The sequence below is a fragment of the Giraffa tippelskirchi genome, chromosome 12 (genome assembly GCF_054371585.1).
Source record: "Giraffa tippelskirchi isolate mGirTip1 chromosome 12, T2T-mGirTip1v1.2.pri, whole genome shotgun sequence".
Classification (NCBI taxonomy): Eukaryota; Metazoa; Chordata; class Mammalia; order Artiodactyla; family Giraffidae; genus Giraffa; species Giraffa tippelskirchi.
Window position 1 is genome coordinate 131747181 of NC_137286.1, and position 19090 is coordinate 131766270.

The following is a 19090-nucleotide window of genomic DNA, read 5'->3' on the forward strand; positions in this document are numbered from 1 at the left end:
ATGCAGGTCAGGAAGCAACAGTTAGAACTGGACATGGAACAACAGACTGGTTCCAAATAGGAAAAGGAGTACGTCAAGGCTGTCTATTGTCACCCTGCTTATTTAACTTATATGCAGAGTACATCATGAGAAATGCTGGGCTGGATGAAGCACAAGCTGGAATCAAGATTGCCAGGAGAAATATCAATCACCTCAGATATGCAGATGACACCACCCTTATGGCAGAAAGTGAAGAAGAACTAAAGAGCCTCTTGATGAAAGTGAAAGAGGAGAGTGAAAAAGCTGGCTTAAAGCTCAACATTCAGGAAACTAAGATCACGGCATCCGGTCCCATCACTTCATGGCAAATAGATGGGAAACAGTGGCTGACTTTATTTTTCTGGGCTCCAAAATCACTGCAGATTGTGATTGCAGCCATGAAATTAAAAGACGCTTATTCCTTGGAAGAAAAGTTATGACCAACCTAGACAGCATATTAAAAAGCAGAGAAATTACTTTGCCAACAAAGGTCCGTCTAGTCAAGGCTGTGGTTTTTCCAGTGGTCATGTATGGATGTGAGAGTTGGAGAATAAAGAAAGCTGAGCGCCGAAGAATTGATGCTTTTGAATTGTGGTGTTGGAGAAGACTCTTGAGAGTCCCTTGGACTGCAAGGAGATCCAACCAGTCCATCCGAAAGGAGATCAGTCCTGGGTGTTCATTGGAAGGACTGATGTTGAAGCTGAAACTCCATAACTTTGGCCACCTGATGCGAAGAGCTGACTCACTGGAAAAGACCCTGATGCTGGGAAGGATTGAGGGCAGGAGGAGAAGGGGACGACAGAGGATGAGATGGCTGGATGGCATCATCAACCCGATGGACATGGGTTTGAATGGACTCAGGGAGTTGGTGATGGACAAGGAGGCCTGGCGTGCTGCGGTTCATGGGGTGGCAAAGAGTCGGACACAACTGAGCGACTGAACTGACTGACTGACGGAAGCAAAATATGATGCTAATGGTAATAAGAGAGGAAACTGGACTTTACCGTCAAGGCGAGGACGTTATTCTGTTTACATGTAATTTTTATGACTTCTAAATTCTTTCAGAAAATCGTAATACTAACGAAAAATATTCCAAAGTGGCCACATAAAACAATTTTTAAAAAGTAGCTTCTCCTGTACACTCTTAAAACTAAGTGCTATCGAGCCTCACAATTGAGATCTTTAAGTATAAATTTTTTTGTTTGTATTTTGTGTTGTGCCCAGATACCATTTCATACAATTCAAATACAAATTCCTATGCACTGAAGACCTTGATATATAGGGAAGTATTTCATCTTAGTTCTAGTTGGTATTTCTCATATCTTGTCTTCTCTGAGCTCTTCTTTTCAGCAGACTGCTGTTCCCAGGAATGGATGGGGAGAGGGAGGTCGGGTTTCGTTTTGTTTCCTTGCTCCAGGCAACGCCGCTCGGATGTTTCTCCAGCCAGGGCCGCGTGGACAGCGGCTCAGCAGCGGGGCGGCTGCGGCCCGTGGCGTAGCGCGGGGGCGTGGCTTAACCACGGGGCGGGGCCTGTCCGCGGAGCGCGACCCGCGGGCGCGTCTCAGGTTGGCAGCTGGCAGTGCAGCCCGCGGCGACCGCGGCGGTGGCCAGAGCCGAATGCTCGCGGGCTCCGTGCGGCTCCAGCCGTTGTCCTCGCTTGCGCTGCTGCATCTCGCTCCCGCCGGAGAGGTAGACCCGGCGGCGCTCTGCCTGAGAACACCGCGGTCTGTCTCGGGGCACCTTAGGAGAAGGTGAAGCCGGGGTCGCGGAGCGGCCGGACTCCCGCCCGCCGCCGGATCGCACCGCCGAGCCTTTTTCAGCGTCTGCAGCGCGGGGCGCGCGGGGAGAGTGGGGTCCGCGGCGAGGGAAGGAGTGACCGGGACACCGAGGATGGGCGCGCAGACCTGGCGCGTGGGCTCTCGCTGTCTCCTCCTGCTGGCTCTCGTGGGGTCTATCCGAAGCGAGGGCGTGCAGAGCTGCGAAGAAGTTCGGAAACTTTTCCAGGGGCGCCTGGTGGGACGTGTCAAGGGGCTGCCGGATTCGCCGCGGGCAGGTAAGGCGGGGACCGTGGGCGCAGGGCTGGGCGCCTGGGCGCGGGCTGGGGCGTCCGGAGCGCAGACCCGGCGCTGCTCAAGTTCTCGGAATGGCCTTTCGTGGGGGGGTGGGGGTGGGAAGCTGACCTTTCAGGTCCTCCGACCGCACAAGGTGCCTCCCGAAGAAGGGCGGTGTGACCATCCCGAGTGCAGCGCGGCTCCGGGGCCTCCGGGAGCTCCAGGACTCCGCCTGTGGCTGAGCCGAGCTCCCGGCGTTCGCTTCCCGCCCGGCTCCCTTAGTCTCACTGATGCGTTGCAAGAGGCCAGCAGAGCCGGCAGCGGGGGACAACGCTGCGTGACCGCGATTCTGTTACGAGTGGGAACTTCCTCAGTGCCCCGCCGGGGGGCCTCGGTTTGCTGCTTTCTCCCACGGTGGATGGGGTTGGGTTGGTCGCTCCAAGTTTGATACTAAAAACGCAAACCTGCATTATCCCCCTTTGCTGGAGAATGGGGTCCTGACCAGGGCGGCCGGTCTCCTCTGTTAGGACGCCTCGGACCCTGTGCACTCACCCTGGTGTAACTCGGAGCCCCCCTCTTTACGCCCGGGCATCAAGTCCCTCCTTGCAGGAACCAACTCAGGGTGCCTCTCGGAACCACCGCGTAGTTGCAACGCCTGAACAATGTGCTGGCAACAGGCGATCAAACAGAGTGCACTGGGGAGCCACTTAACATGGGTGAGCTCTACCAGACAGAGAAGGAAGGGGAAGGAATACAGTGAGTGTGGCCAGTGTTGATTCTGCTTCTCTCGTGCGCCTGCACCTTTACCCGCTATTCGGCGCCCCCTCCGTGCTTCTGCGGGCGTATTTCCAGTAACATTCGGTCTGGAAGAATAGATCTTAGTTGTCTAAGACAACGCAACAGCAGGTGTCTGGAGTTAAGATCTTACTCGAGCAGTGCACCTAATTACGAGGCTAATTGCCAAATGCTGTGAGCTTATTGGCTGGACAGTGAACTTGTGGAGGATGCTTGGGTCTAAATCTGTTCTCCTCTGCCTGTGTAGGGTGAGGAGATTTGCTGCTAGCACTGGGGAGCCGTAGCTCTTTCGCTTGATTTCTTTGCTGGTTATCAACTCCGTTCTAGAGTCATCCTAGAAGGAAAATCTGAGCATTTGGGCGCAGTGAATCCATTTTAGTTTACATGACTAGTTTTTTAAAACAAACACACAAATATGTATTTCGATACCTGTTCGGTACTAGGCACTTTTACTAGTTGAAACAGCATAGATGCTCTCAGCTTAGGGCAGTTTTGTCCTCAAAGGATACCACCCCCCTTGTAAACCGGTCTTTTTATTTCAGTGGATTTGTTTCGTTAAAAAAAAAAATCAAAAAACAAAAAACCCCCAAAACCTCACTTGCCAGTAGCTAAAGCAGCTTAAGTGACTGTGTGTGTTGGGGCGGCGGGGGTGGGGGCGTGGCATTGAGCTGTGAAATCCTCAGCTGAATTATTAGATTTTGCCCCCCATTCCATAATTTTGGCTGATATGTTCACATATATGGACAGTTAAGGACCTGATTTCTCCACCCCTCTCATATCTCAGTGTTTCTGGTACTTGCTAAACGTAATACAGTGACTAAAAGGTATTGCATTTCTAGAACCATGCGTGTGTTTCATCTCTTTAGAAGAAGAACTTTGCAGAGTATCACTCACTGGCATAACATTTTACTGAAACCGAAGCTGGGCCCTACAGAGAAGGAGATCGTTGTACTTATTTGTGTTTGATATACATGGCACAAAAAAGAGCCAGGATGGCAGGCGTCTTCTTTTCTAAGACATTCTGGTTTGTTTCCCCATTGCTAGTACTTTTCTTTATCTGTGACTTAAGGCGATGGAGGGGTCATAGCAGCACCTACTGAGGGGGCCATGCAGGGCTGAACTCTTAGGGACATCAGTGGTGCTGTTGAAAAGAACTGCTGAATTCCTTTGATATTTGCAGTAAGAAAAAGTCACATGAAAGTATTATTCTGAATCAGAATCACCCAACAACAAGCACTCACATCTGAATTTGATATAATTCTGAATTTTTTGTTTCTCTATTATTGATTACTTTTTATTTGAATAATTACATTAAACTGTTTCTTTGAACATCAATGTCTCTTATCTTTCCACTAAATTTTTTTTTCATTTCCCCATTTGAGTGAATTACATTTACCACATGGCTCATAAATGCTTTTCTTTATTTTTGTGTTTATATATGATCTGTAACATTTAATTTGATTGAGTATAGTAGTTGAACCTTATTTTCTAAAATTACCCTCAACCTCAAGAGAAAACATGGTTAATATCTACATAGTCATTCTCACATAAGAATAGAAATACTAATATTCTTAGCAAGTATATATATTTAGCACATAGACTTGCATTGACTAAAGCTAGTTCATTTAAATTTGATATTTGTTTTCCTTGAAAGTTATTTATTTATTTATTTTTTAGTGCTTTCTTGCATTTCTTGTCTACAAGTGGTTAATTCCTGAGATTCCAAAATGCCATTTAAAAAATATAAGCAGGTAGAATAACTTCTTACAGTTTCATCCTATATATGTGACTTTTAAATCTTTTGAAAACTATGTTACCCAACTTGAAATTACTACAAGGGTGAGAACAGCCATTTAAGCTGTTTCTCAGATTCCACTCACCTTTGTTCTCTACCCTGCTCCAATTCTTTTAAGCCTATTGAGCTCTTAAGGATGTTTGGATGAGAAATGTAAAAAAGGAGAGAAGGTGTAAATGTGATTAGAATTACAGATTTCCCTGTGTTCTGATTTTATTTCCTAAGTAGTAGTCAAGGTGCTCTTTGCTCTTGCTTATTTTGTTCAGAAAAGAACTGTTAGTGAAAGTGTCTTTTAAAGGTCCTTTTATTTTTATTTTATTTATTGGGGAGAAGGGATAATGTTTTCCCATTGAAGTTCTCTTCACACAGGCATTGTTCACACATGCATTATTTTCCTTTTTTAAAGAAGATAATTCAGAAAGGAGAAGCTTATAAAAATCAAGGCTACCTTCAGATAATTTATATACCAACTAGTTTTAAAAATGTGGATATTCTTTGATACAGAGAGTAGCTTGTGCCAGGTGACTTTTTCTTGGTAGCTTTGGCTGTAAATGGGATAGTAAAAATAAACTTGTTGTGGCAATATTAAATAGTCTAATACTATCAGACACTTTTAATAGTGCTGTATAGTTTGTTTGTATTTTTAAACTGCTTTCATTATAATCCAATCTTATATTGTCTTCAAGGTCAGTATTGTTGCATACTCATGCCCAAGCGAAACAATCTACCTGGTGATCTTAGAGTTTGGAATTACAGACATTTGGATTCAAAACTAGGCCTTGGCACCTGTAGCTCTGTGACTGAGGTTAATCAGTTAGCCTTTTTGAACCTCTGTTTTCTCACCTGTAAAATGGGAATATTGGTTCTTAAAGGCTTGTTGCATAGATGGAGTGAAATAATACATGTATGTAAAATAGCACGAATCCAGGCACATAGTAAGTGCTCAAAAATGTGTTGCTGTTACTACAGTTTTTTATTTAGTGTCCTGATTGTAACTGGACTTGACCTTTAAGGGTGAAATTTTAGTTTTGGATGTATATAAATCAGAATCTTTTTTTTTTTTTAAATAATAACTAGCTTTTTAAAAGTCACACATAGAAAAAGTCACATGATTGTTTCTAAAATTGGGAAATATGTCTCTATTGGAAATGATACTTATTAGGTTATGGTGAACATTTTGTTTCTTTTCACGCACTAATGGAAACTCAAAGAAACCTATCTGAGATGGTAGTTATTAGATTATGGTGAATGTTTTGTTTCTTTTTGTGAACTAATGTAAACTATAAGAAAGAAAGCTAACTGAAATGGTAATGGTATTTATTAGGTTATGGGGAGTGTTCTGTTTCTTTCTGTGGACTAAGGGGAACTCTAGGAAAGAAAACAGGCTGCACTGTTTCACTGCTTGCTGTAACACCCAGAGCCACCTGGTGTATATATTCAAGAGGCAGCGGAGTGTGGGTGAGGTGGCTTAGGCCATCACACAATTAGATGGCTGGTGGCCACAGTCACTCATTGACAGTAATCTCAAACCGGGACTCTTGTTTTTTGTGAACTAACACCCCCTTTTGCTGCTTGCGCAGCATGGTTATGGTAATCCAAAGCCATGAAAGGGACCCACAGACTGACGCCAAGGCAGATTATTAATATCAGTATTGCCCTGTATTGAAACTTACCAGCCAAGAACCGCAAGAAACAAGATGAGAGTCAAACAAACTAGGTCTTACTTGCTGCAGCAAGGGAGATCGTGCAGCTCAGGAACTGTGGGTGCCTTGGTAAGAGCCAGTTGAGAGGGACCTTTTATAGGATCTGGCCTTATGCTGGGTGATTACAAGTGTTTAAAGAAGCAGGGCAATTCAGGAATTGGGAGTCTTCATAACTTACCTAGGTGTTAGGAAGATTAAGATGACGGGGGTGGATGGGTAAAATAGATAGTTAGTGGGAACCTGCTGTATGGCCCAGGAAACTCAGCTCGGTACTCTGTGATGACCTAGAGGGGTGAGATAGGGGAGTGGGAGGGAGGTTCAGGAGGGAGGGGATATATGTATACATACAGCTGATTCACTTCATTGTGCAGCAAAACCAACACAACATTGTAAAACAACTAAACCCCAATTAAAAAAAAATGATGAGAGTACTTGTCTTTAATGAAGAAGCAGTAGTCACGCTTGTTGGTCAGAAGAGGGGACGTTTAGTCACTTTGTGGCTGTAGAGTGTCCTTGTGGCCACCCTGCTGCATTGCAGTTCTCGGGTGGCTCTGTCCCATCATGTTATATGCTGAGCAGCTTGTCTCTGTTGAGTTGTAAACATCAAGGCTTAGTTCCAGTGTCAGGGGAACTTCTCACTTTCTCCTCTGGAAAATCTAGTATGTGCCTTGTTGTCTAAGAAAATGATATGTTTCATGTTTTGTTTTGTTTTTTTTTAATTCAGGCTTTTAGTGAGGCTTAATAATGGGGAAGCGAGTATGATTTTCTACTTTAGGGCCATAGATCATGACTGTCCGTCAAAGCCTGAATTGTACTAACCACATCCTCTTCCTTCATAGTCAGTTTACTAACAAATGTAAATGTTATGTGCACCCCCTTTATGCCAAGTGTCTAACATTCCATATTTGTGTAATTGGCCTTAAGGAGGGGTGCAGTTTAGGGAACTTGAGAATGGCATTTTATAATTATATGCTCCTCCCAACCATGATTCCAACTTGCTAGGACTTTCTAGAACATGAAATTTGGCTTGTCTGATAAGAACACCTTCTTAGTTTATATAGCATTTCTTTTATTATTAACTAGTATAAGACCAAGAGGAACATTTCAACAACCAGATGCTACTCCTAAACAGGCGTGATTTATAAATCAGTGGCCTCTTGATATAACTGTTCAAGAAACCACAAATCCATTTTGTTAAAATAGAGTCATGAGAGACTTCATTCATATACTTTATTGAAATGTATTGCAAACATGAAATCCAGTGTACTCAGTTAACTAACAAGAGCAATTCATTTTAATAGAGAGTAGCCATTGTCCATATCTACCTTTCTTTTATAAAAGCCTGACCTTCAGTTAGGAGAAAAGACAAAAGCAATTGTGCTCTCAATTCTTCTGTTTTTCAGTTTTAGAAATCTCAAATTTTATCAATTATACTGCTAAAATCATCCTTAAATAATTATCCATTCTTCTGTGAATCACAGAAAATTAACACAACTTTTTATTAGCCTTATCAGGTTCACATACAGCTACCATGTAAGTTGAATGTATAATGCACCTTTACAGAAAGAAAACGAGATTTTTGTACTTTCATGGTTTTATGAAATAATCTACATTCTCTTGAAAATTTAAAATATTGAAAAGTACAAAGAAAGCAAAAATAATTATATCATCCAGATATAACCACCAAAACTCCTTTGAATTATCTTTTTAACACCCTCATCAATCCTCTGCTTAGCACATACATAATTTTTGAATGAGCATAGGATCACTTTATCTTTCTTTGTAACATACCTTTTTCTAATGATAAATATCCTTCCAAACATATATTTTTTAGTGACTAAGAGTCTACTGTACACTTAATTGAATTCTCTATTGCTATTGGAAATATAGGTTTCCAGTATTTGCTATCATAAAATCACATGGCTAAGGACATGAAAGGCAAATGTGCCAAACTCCTTCCTTACTCATAGCTTTGCAATCGTATCATCTGCATTCATTCAGCTTTAATGTTTTTCAGTGTCAGCGCCATTGACCTATGGGACTGGATAATTCTTTGTTGTTGGCCATGGAAGGAGGTGCTGTCCTGTGTATTATCAGGTGCTTAGAAACTTCCCTGACCTTTACCCTCCTGGATGCCAGTAGCAATGCCTTGCCCTCTCCAGTTTGGATAAGCAGATATGTCTCTAGACATTGCCAGATGACCTAGAAGAAGCAGAATCATCCTGGTTGAGAACCATTGGCATAAATGTCCAACCTATGGATCCGTCACACAAGCGCATTATATAGCTGGTTGGTTTGCAAGCCTCAGGTCTCAGCTTAAGTGTCAGCTCTTAGAGAGGCCTTTCTCAGGTTTTGGGTTTCCCTGGTGCCTCAGTGCAGGAGATGCAGGAGACCTGAGTTCAATCCCTGGGTCAGGAAGATCCCCTGAAGGAGGAAATGGCAACCCATTCTAGTATTTTTGACTGGAAAATCCCATGGATGGTGGAGCCTGGTGGGCTACAGTCTCTGGGGTCACAGAGAGTCAAACGACTGAGCACATGGAACACACGTACTTCCTTCTCATGGTTCATTCAACTCTGTTCCCCTTTCTTTCATGGCACTTGTCATGGTGCTGTATTTCTTTTCTTTTTATTGTTTATCTTTTACCATTAGATTGTGTGCATGATGAGGCTAGAAAATGTCTTCTGAAGCTGGGTTGCTGGATATGAAACCTGTGCAGTCACACAGGGTCCCATACTCAGAAGGGCCCCATGCTTGGTTTAATGCTCTGCTGTTTCCATCTTGGGGTTTGAATAAAGGGTCCCGTGTTTCCTTTTTGTATTGGGCCCTGCTGTTTATGTATCCAGTCCAGTTGTGTACCTTGTTCACTGTAGAATATCTGGTGCTCAGAACATGCCTGACACAGAATAGGAGTTGAAATGTTTGTGGAATACTTTAGTAAAGCTTCAAGTAAGTAAGTAAGTGAAAGTCAGTTAGTCATGTCTGACTCTTTGTGACCCCATGGAATAGTCCGTAGAATTCTCCAGGTCAGAATACTGGAGTGGGTAGCCTTTCCCTTCTCCAAGGGATCTTCCCAACCCAGGGATCGAACCCAGGTCTTCTGCATTGCGGGCAGATTCTTTACCAGCTGAGCCACCAGGGAAGCCCAAAGCTTCAAGGAGCTTCTTATTTAATCTTTTAAACCTCTCTGATTCTTAAATTAAACTCTAGAAGTCAGTTCATAACATTCAAGATTCTATTGATACAGTGATTTTTTTTAAATTTTTTATGGTGTTATATAAATAGGTTAAAAACTGGCCTGTATGTGTTTTACTTCTTCCTAATTTGTTGGGACCATTAGTCCAAAGCCTACCAGTGCCAAATTCAAAATTTTACATATCCAGTTGCTTTAAATATAGCAAAAGTAAACATATTTTTAGTCCTTTAGAGCCTGCCTGCCTTGTATACCCCACAAAGCTGAACTCATTTGCTAGCCATTGATAAAACAAACTCTGGGGCTGAAAAAGATCCCAGGTCGCTGCTGCTCTTCAAAGCTCTTTACTCAGAGATTTCACATCTTGTGCGAAGCAACATCACCTGGACACCAGAGTTGTTGCTGTTCAATCGCTCAGTCGTGTCTGACTTTTTGTGACCTCAAGGACTGCAACACGCCGGGCTTCCCTGTCCTTCACTATCTCCTGGAGCTTGCTCAAACTCATGTCCATTGAGTCAGTGATGCCATCCAGCCATCTCATCCTCTGTCACCAACTTCTCCTCCTGCAATTTCCGTCTCTCTGGGATTTTCCTTGCTCTCTTTCTTCCTCTTCTGGGTGATAGTCCTATACCCCTGTCTTACTGCATCTCTTCTCATGCAACCTGTTAAAGTGGGACCCAAATAAAGCTCATTGTCATCTTGAGGTCCTTCTTTTCCTTGACCAACCCTAAAATCCTTACTCACCACATACACTAATTAGTATTTAGTTATTTCCAGTATAAGGTTGGGACTCAAAGTAGCAATACCGATTTTAAATGTATGTTGTGCCTTCTGCTAGACTATAGGCTACTTGAGAGCAGGAACTGTGATTGATTTTTGTTGTTGCTGTTGATCTGTGATTAGGCAAACTTAATAAGTCAATTTTGATTTTTAGAAGTAATCTTATATTCCTAGTTACTCAATAGGCTCAATTTATTGTGTTTAATTATTATTTTATGCCTGGTATTAATAGACTGAGAAATATAGAAGGTGAAGTTTCTAAAAATATATTCTGATCTGGGCTTAGTTGTGTTGTTGAATAAATTGTTTATGTAGAGTTAATATCTTCTTATGTAACTCGGGCACAAAAAGTGACCTAATGCTTTTGTTTAAATTTAAAGACGTTTTTATCTATCTTAGCTAACATTTTTGAAACAGAGTAAATGAATTGCCAAACAAATGTCTAGAAGAATTCCTTAAATGCTCTGAAAGGGAAGGAAGATTATTTAACCTTTAAGGGGTTCATTTGCAGTTGATATCATCATGTAGACAGTGTGACTGATCTCTTAGAACATTAATTGATTTATTATTGGGAGAATGGAGAAAAATAAAGGTGACCAACTATAATTTACATCTGGCTGTGGATTAGCTGATTTGTGTTTTATTTGAATATATGTTTTGTGAAATTGTTTCTTTCCACAAGAAAATTGATAGTAAGGAACTAGAAAATGATTCAGTTTTTCCATCTCCTACTCTTGTTACTTCCACACTGGGAGAAAGTACAAATGACTTGACTGTGGAATTATTCCTAAACCAGGAAGATTGTTTACTAAAGGACACTGACTTGGGGTCCAAATTCCATGTGACTAAGTTGAGTGACCACAGGCTTTCAGAAGAAGCAAGAAAATAACTGCTGTTAAATCGCAAAACATGATATATGGTAGAGATATAACTTGTCTCTAAACTATTCTAATAGTTCTAATTTTAGAACTACTCATCTAGGCTCCAAGACTTTTTAATGATATCTTAGGAATTTTTTTTTCTGTATAAATTGTGCTTGGTTATGTATTTAGGATATTTCTTAGAATTAGTTTTAGGAAATTTTACTTAAGTAGAAGGATTACTTAAATCAGTGCTAATGAGATATGCACATTTTGATATGGTCTAGCTATTAACTTAAATATGTTTCAAATACAGTCATATTTAAAAGCTAGTAAACATTTCTTGTTTTATAATTTAAATTGTTTATTGCTCTTCTTAGGGTAATGGTTTTGAATTACCCTAAAAAGGTAATTTTAGGGTAATTACCTGTGCTATGATAACTAGATTTACTTTACTTTTTAATGATTCTATATGGCAATATAATGAAATGATCTTTGGTAGCTATCTTTTTAGAGCTCATAGTCTTTTCTTTTTCCTTGTCTAATAGTTTCAAGGGACTTTAGTTGGCATAAGTCCTTCAGTATAGTATTCATTTGGGGAGAAGCTAAGAACTGAGAAGAGAGTTGTATAAAAAGCATAAGTAGAGTGTGATTTCATTGATCAAATGAACACAGAAATTATTTCTGGATGTCCTTATTCATTGCATATATACTCTTTAAATGGGAGACTGTCAATATTAAATTACCTGTTCAGATTTATTTGCTTTTTGAGCAGCTCTCTTATTTGGTAAGGTTTAGACCAAGTTACATTTTGTTCCTTTTCTTTTGATCATTGAAGCTGTCTGTGTTTAATGAGCTGAAACTGAAGTAGGTCAATAAAGTGAAGAGATTAATAGTCTGTTCTCCACCAAGCTTGGAATACATTTTACTCTGGGGGGAAAAGTCATTTCTAAAAAAGATTTTTTGATCAACTTAAAAGGTAAAGGAAATTGAAATAGCATGGACAGAGTCAAAAAGCTGAGGAATCCATGAGTTTGTCAGAGCCCTCTTTATTTATCAGGTGAAGACACCTGGATCTGGATTTGAGGTTGGTAAATATTTAATATTTAAGTTATCTTTGGACATATCTTACAAAGAAAACAAGGAAAATGATAGGTATGACGGAACATTGAAAAGTTGCCATGGGATAAACAAATGAGAAATCGAGACATTTTAACTTACAATTTGTCCCATGTTATGGTCACATATTTTAGTGAATACTAGTGAATTTAGTTCTGAAATCGCTTTATCTTGACTACATCACTTATTAGCTATGTGACCTTCAGCAAACAACTCAACTTCTCAAGGATAGTATATAGTCTGTTCCTTTTCCCTTTCATGTCCCCCTTGTGGCTCAGTGGTAAAGAACTTACCTGCCAATGCAGGAGACGCAGGTTTGATCCCTGGGTTGGGAAGATACCCTGAAGAAGGAGGTGGCAACCACTCCAGTATTCTTGCCTGGGAAATTGCATGAACAGAGGAGCCTGGTGGGCTACAGTCCCTGGGGTCGCAAGAGTTGGACAGGACTTATGGACTCAACAACAACAACTTTTCAATAGTTGAGAACTACGTGGTATGGTGTCAAAGCTTTGTAAACTATAATATAATCCACAGTAATGTAATTCTTCAGTTCAGTTCAGTCGCTCAGTCGTGTCCGACTCTTTGCGACCCCATGAATCACAGCACGCCAGGCCTCCCTGTCCATCACCAACTCCCGGAATTTACCCAAACCCATGTCCATCGAGTCGGTGATGCCATCCAACCATCTCATCCTCTGTCATCCCCTTCTCCTCCTGCCCCCAATCCTTCCCAGCATTGAGTCTTTTCCAATGAGTCAGCTCTTCGCATGAGGTGGCCAAAGCTTCAACATCAGTCCTTCCAATGAACACCCAGGACTGATCTCCTTTAGGAGGGACTGGTTGGATCTCCTTGCAGTCCAAGGGACTCTCAAGAGTCTTCTCCAACACTACAGTTCAAAAGCATCAATTCTTCAGCACTCAGCTTTCTTCACCGTCCAACTCTCACATCCATACGTGACCACTGGAAAAACCGTAGCCTTGACTAGACGGACCTTTGTTGGCAAAGTAATGTCTCTGCTTTTAAATATGCTATCTAGGTTGGTAATAACTTTCCTTCCAAGGAGTAAGCGTCTTTTAATTTCATGGCTGCAAATACCATCAGCAGTGATTTTGGAGCCCCAAAAAATAAAGTCTGACACTGTTTCCACTGTTTCCCCATCTATTTCCCATGAAGTGATGGGACCAGATGCCATGGTCTTAGTTTTCTTAACGTTGAGCTGTAAGCCAACTTTTTCACTCTCCTCTTTCACTTTCATCAAGAGGCTCTTTAGTTCTTCACTTTCTGCCATAAGGGTGGTGTCATCTGCATATCTGAGGTTATTGATATTTCTCCCAGCAATCTTGATTCCAGCTTGTATATCTTCCAGCCCAGCGTTTCTCATGATTTACTCTGCATAAAATTCCTTATATGAGATCAGGGAGCAGGCAAAGTAGAAATTCTTTTTGTTCATGCTAATCAAATGCTAAACTTTCAGATAATTTTCTCCCATCATTCAGTCTCAAAGTATTGATCCTATACTCACAGAAACATAGTCCGTCTTTTCATTCTTTAGTTTAGTTAATAAATTAATTTATTATTTATATTTTACTTCTATGGTAGGATCAAATTTGTTTACTCATATTACATAGTTTAAAAACCAAAGACTGATCTTTTGTAAAATGATGTCACTGAAATTAATTCTCTTAAGATCAAGAAGGAGGTGCTTTGCTTGGAAACATGCTGATTAAATGCAGTCAGGGCGAGGCTCTACAGCCTGGGATCATTGCTATTGTTCAGTTGCTAAGTCCCGTCCAACTGTGACCCCACAGACTGCAGCATGCTAGGCTTTCCTGTCCTTCACTATCTCCAAGAGTTTACTCAAACTCATGTCAATTGAGTTGGTGATGCCATCCAACCATCTCATCCTCTGCCAGCCCCTTCTCCTCCTGCCCTCAATCTTTAAAGCATCAGGGTCTTTTCTAATGAGTTGGCAGTTTGCATCAGGTGGCTGAAGTATTGGAGCTTCAGCTTCAGCATCAGTCCTTCCAGTGAATATTCAGCATTGAGTTCATTTAGGATTGATTAGTTTGATCTCCTCGCTGACCAAGGGACTCTCAGGAGTCTTCTCCAGCACCACCACTCAGAAGCATCAGGGGAGCAGGAATTAGTTCTCTTTTGTCACGTGCTTGCGTGTTGTAATGCTGCTGGGTGGTCTTTGTGTGTCTCCTGTGTTGGGGATGAGAACGTTATTCCCATAGAAAAGATCCAAAGGTGGAGCATGCTGGAAAGTCTCTGCTTGCTCCTTTAGAGGGACTTTTCACCTTGCTCTGTTCCTGGACGACATCAAAGGCATTCTGGCCTCTGGCATCCCTTGGGAAGCAGTGGCTGGAGAAGACTGGGCAAGTGGATTGCGGTGCCTTTCAGGTCTCCGCTGGTGAGGTCCCTGCAGCCTAAGTCTCTTTACCTAAGCACACAGCTCCCTTTAGGACCTCACAGCTCTTTGGAGTCGGCTAACTGGGTTGGCCAAAATGTTTGTGTGGATTGGTAAGCTGCTGCAGAACGAACTTTTTGGCTACCCCAGTAATTTCTCCTCTCATCCCCTCTGAGGTAGGAAAAACTCCTTCTCTACAGTTATTAGCTAGAGTGTTGCAGTATTCCTTAAAGTTTTTCTATACCCTGCCCTTTATAACAAATTTATTAGATAATTCTATTTGAGATACCAATTTATTTCCTTTCAAGATCCTTCCTGTGTGACAAAACTTTACTTACATTAGATATTTAAACCTACAGCTTTCAAAGATCGTTTGATTTGTAATTAAAATGTACAGAAACATAAATCTGATCTAGAGTTGATTTATAAATGCTTTTAAAAGTTCTAATCAATGGTGATCTCTTTATTCATATTCAGGTGTCTCGTGATCCTGCTTCGGTAAACTGTTTCTTACCCTCTCCTTTCCCTCACTCCTTTTATGAAGAACACTAATGCTGGCTAAATCTTTAGGTTTTAGTTGCAAATATAACTAAATAGATAACACCCTGAAATAAAATAATAGTTTAATCCCCACTAACTCCCATAATTCAACCAACAACCAAATCTCATACAATCTATTGCACAAATGTTCCTGTAATTTCTCTACCCACCCCTATTGCCACCACCATGCTTTAACCTAGGACCTTCTCATGGCTGGATTATTCAATCAGCCTACATCTACACTTGGTCCTTGCCAGTTCATTTCCCAATTGATTCTCTATGAAAGTAAATGTTATCCTTATTTCTCATGTTAAATCCTTCAATGATTTCCCATTGCCTTTCTCTTAAAAAAAAAAGAAGCAACAACAAAAAAGTGATTCTGTTTTAACGTATAACTTCTATGTAATTAAGATGATAAACATCTCAGTGAAATAAGTGGGGGAAAACTCTGTGACATTTCATCTGTAATACGTAGCAACCAAAAGGTTAGCGTACTTAATCATGAATGAGCTGTTACAAATTGGTTACAAAGACGCTAATATGAAAAAAGAACATAAAGAGGAAATTCAAATGATTAAATGACTATTAAGGATATATGTAGATGATTAAGTCATAACAGGGGAAAAACAATTTCTTAGAAATATCACATTGTCAAAGATTTAAAATACTGATATGTGATGTTCTTGTGATCGTATTAGTAGCAAACAGAGCACTCTCACCTACAAATACTGAAAAAGGAGATTGATGAAGACCGTCTCTACATTCAGGGGGAATTTTGCATATATTACTCACAATTTGAATTCTGTATACCTTTTGCCTACCAATTCCAATTGATAGGAAATTGTTCTAACAAAGTAATTAGGCAAATTAAAACATATACATATACGTATAATAAGCTGGTTTATTGTGCTGAAAATCCACAGCTAATGTAGATGCCTATTAGTGCCTATTAAATGATAAATTATAAATAATCATGTGAACATTAAACTCAGACGGGTAAAACTATGTATCTAAAGAAGAACAAGTGATTTATGGCCCTATTGATAGGAAAAAGCAATTTTTACCTTGACTTAAAAAAAAATAGAAGGAACCTATTTGCATATCAATTTATGTACAAACATACCCTAAACGATATGTAAAAAATACCATTAATAGTAAATAACATTGGAAGGTAGGGTTAGGATGAGAAGTTTAGAAGTAAAAATGTTCTTTACAAATTTCTGTGTCGTTTAAATTCTTGAAAGAGATGATTTTTTTTCAGTGATACAGATTTTTAATTTACGCCATGGTTAGTAATATTTATGAATGTATGTGACTCACATTTATGGGAACACTGAGATGAAGCTTTGCAATTCCATGATCTAGGTATCTCTGTGTAATAATGACTTCAGGATTTCCGGGTTCAGCCAATGACAGCAATGAAAACAGGCGGTCCCATTGCTCTCTATCTTAATGATCCTGATTTCTTTGGTATAGCTTATCATACACTTCATGATCTGGCTTTTTCTTCTTTAGCTTCATATGCTCTTTTTTCTCTCCATTTGGAAAGGTTGGTTTTTGACCCTCAGCTACCATAAGTAATGTTGTTATTCGTTGGTTATTTCTGGAAGTATGAGATGGTCTAAATTAACTTCAGAGCCCGAAATTGTTTCAGAGACAGAAGTTGTTTCTGAAGTTATCTCTGAATCAGGGTACTTGGTTATGGCCATGACTTTAAAGGCAAATAGAAACAACATTTCTCTTGGACTATTGTGACAGTCAGTTGGTTTATTGGTCCAGTTTGTTTTCATTGGCAGTAATTTTCCATACCACTTAAAGATGATATTTCTAAATGATAGAACCCGAGAACATTCCCTTCTAAATTAATTCAAATGTTCAGATTCAGGTGGCAGAAGCCCAACCAAAGCTGTCTGAAACTAAAAAAGGAAGGCATTGGAATTATTAGTATATTAAGCCATCTCAACAGACAGTGAAGACAAAGGAAGAGCAAGGATTCACATGAGCTAAAGAAATGAAAATTGAGACGAGAATGTTTACAAATGTCTTACTCTTTGTGGTTACAGGCTTTTTTCCTGTTGTAAAGCAGCCATGTTCATATAGTAGAAAATATGGCTGCCATATAGTTTCTCCCAAAGGGGAGAAACTGGCCCAACTCTTTTGGTATCTACCCATTTATTGGTTGTGGGTCAAAGGAAGGAGGAGCCAAGTTCATTGGGCATCCTGTGACTATCTCAAAGGGTGAGAGTTTATGAGTTCCAAAAAAGGTTAGTCTGAGACTTAGGAGGACCAGTGACTTTGCTTTTGGTCAAGGTATTTGAGGGGCCTCTACATATTTTGCCAGCTGAGTCTTACATTCCTATTAGTGCATTCGACTAAACCAGAAAATTGAGAGTGGTAAGCACAGTGAAAGCATAAAACTGGCCAAACTATGCAGACTTGTTGAAGTGCCTGACCAGTAAAATGGGTTACTGGGTCACTGTGAGCTTCCCAGGTGGCTCAGTGGTAAAGAATCCCCCTGCCAGTTCAGGGGATGCAGGAGAAGAGGGTTTGATCCTTGGGTTGAAAAGGTCCCCTGGAGAAGGAAATGGCGACTCACTCCAGTATTCTTGCCGGGGAAATCCCATTGACAGAGGAGCCTGGTGAGCTACAGTCCATAGGATAGCAAAAGAGTTGGACACGACTGAGCGACTAAAAATTAAAAAAAAAAAAAAATGAAGTTCAACAGTTGTTTTCCAGGTAGAGGTAATCTTTTTGAAAAAGACTTTAGCCACAGAAGAGGTAGTAACCTGTTTGCAAGGATTAGTGTGAGAACTGTTCAGTCCAGTGATAGAACATATAGACCATGACTGAAACATGTTTTTATCCATTGGTTGGGGGGAGTTGTATAGAATCCATTTGTCAGACCTCGAATGGTCCAGTAGCTCGTTCAAAATGTCTGGGAGCAGTGCTAACAGGCTTCCTGGGTTGTACTTGAGACAAGTGGTACAAAGACGGTGGGCACTTTTTGTGGCCTTATTAATGTTTTCCCACCAAAATTGATTCATGAAAGCTATCATTTTATCAGTAGAGCAATGGTTTAATGCATGTATAGTGGTGAGAGTGAATTTTAGAATCTTCAGTAAGATTGGGTTGTTATTTCATCCAAACCAGAGCTTTCTCTTTTTATCAAACCAAAAATTGTTGAATTTTCAGTCTTGTTTTTTTTATTCCCACCTGCAGCCAATTGTTAGGCTTCTCTAGTCAGTTTTTCTAATTATAATTTGGGGGACTGTCATGTTGGACCATGACAAAGGTTTGGCTGCCAGTGGTCCCTTTGAGGGCATCATTCCTTGAGGAAATATCAACAAGTTGATTTCCCTTAGGTTTCCGAGAGTCAGGTAAAAGTAAGGCATCTGATAATTTCTAATAGGGCCTAATCTGGAGAAATGTTACCCCAGGTCAATTAGGAGGCAGTATTGGGAGAAGCCTCCATAGCTCCTCAGAGCCCATTGCTGAAAATTGAAGGATGTTGGAGAGCTGGTTAGAGGGATTAAAGTGCCTAAAGTGCTTACATTTTTAACAGGCACTTTTCCAATGTCCTGGCTCTTTGCAAATGACAGGAGACACTGGGATGGTTTTGGTTCTGTTTAGGAGCCTTCATTTACTAGAGTTGAAGATTAAGAATTTTGGTGGTCTTCCTTTGAGGTGACTCATCTAGAGTATGAGAGAGTTGGTTCACCAGATTAACTTGATCTGAAGTGGACAGTTTTCCATTCCATCCTTGTCCTGTTCACTAGAATGGAAAGGTCTTGGTTTAGCCCATTAATAAACGTAGAGTTAAAAGCTA

The 19090-nt window shown here is 40.7% G+C and overlaps 1 protein-coding gene across 3 annotated transcripts in view; it reads left to right on the forward strand.

The window, feature by feature from the left end:
- The first annotated feature begins 1576 nt into the window (after positions 1 to 1576).
- The window catches only part of GPC5 (glypican 5), a 1454838-nt gene continuing 1437324 nt past the window's right edge, over positions 1577 to 19090 (forward strand). For 2 of the 3 annotated variants that reach the window (XM_081551124.1, XM_081551126.1), the window contains exon 1: positions 1587 to 2071. In XM_081551124.1, coding sequence (XP_081407250.1) covers positions 1909 to 2071 — 163 coding nt within the window. In that variant the 5' untranslated portion in view covers positions 1587 to 1908. Of the gene's footprint in view, positions 2072 to 19090 lie in introns of all 3 variants that reach the window. The other variant, XM_081551127.1, reaches the window with a different exon arrangement.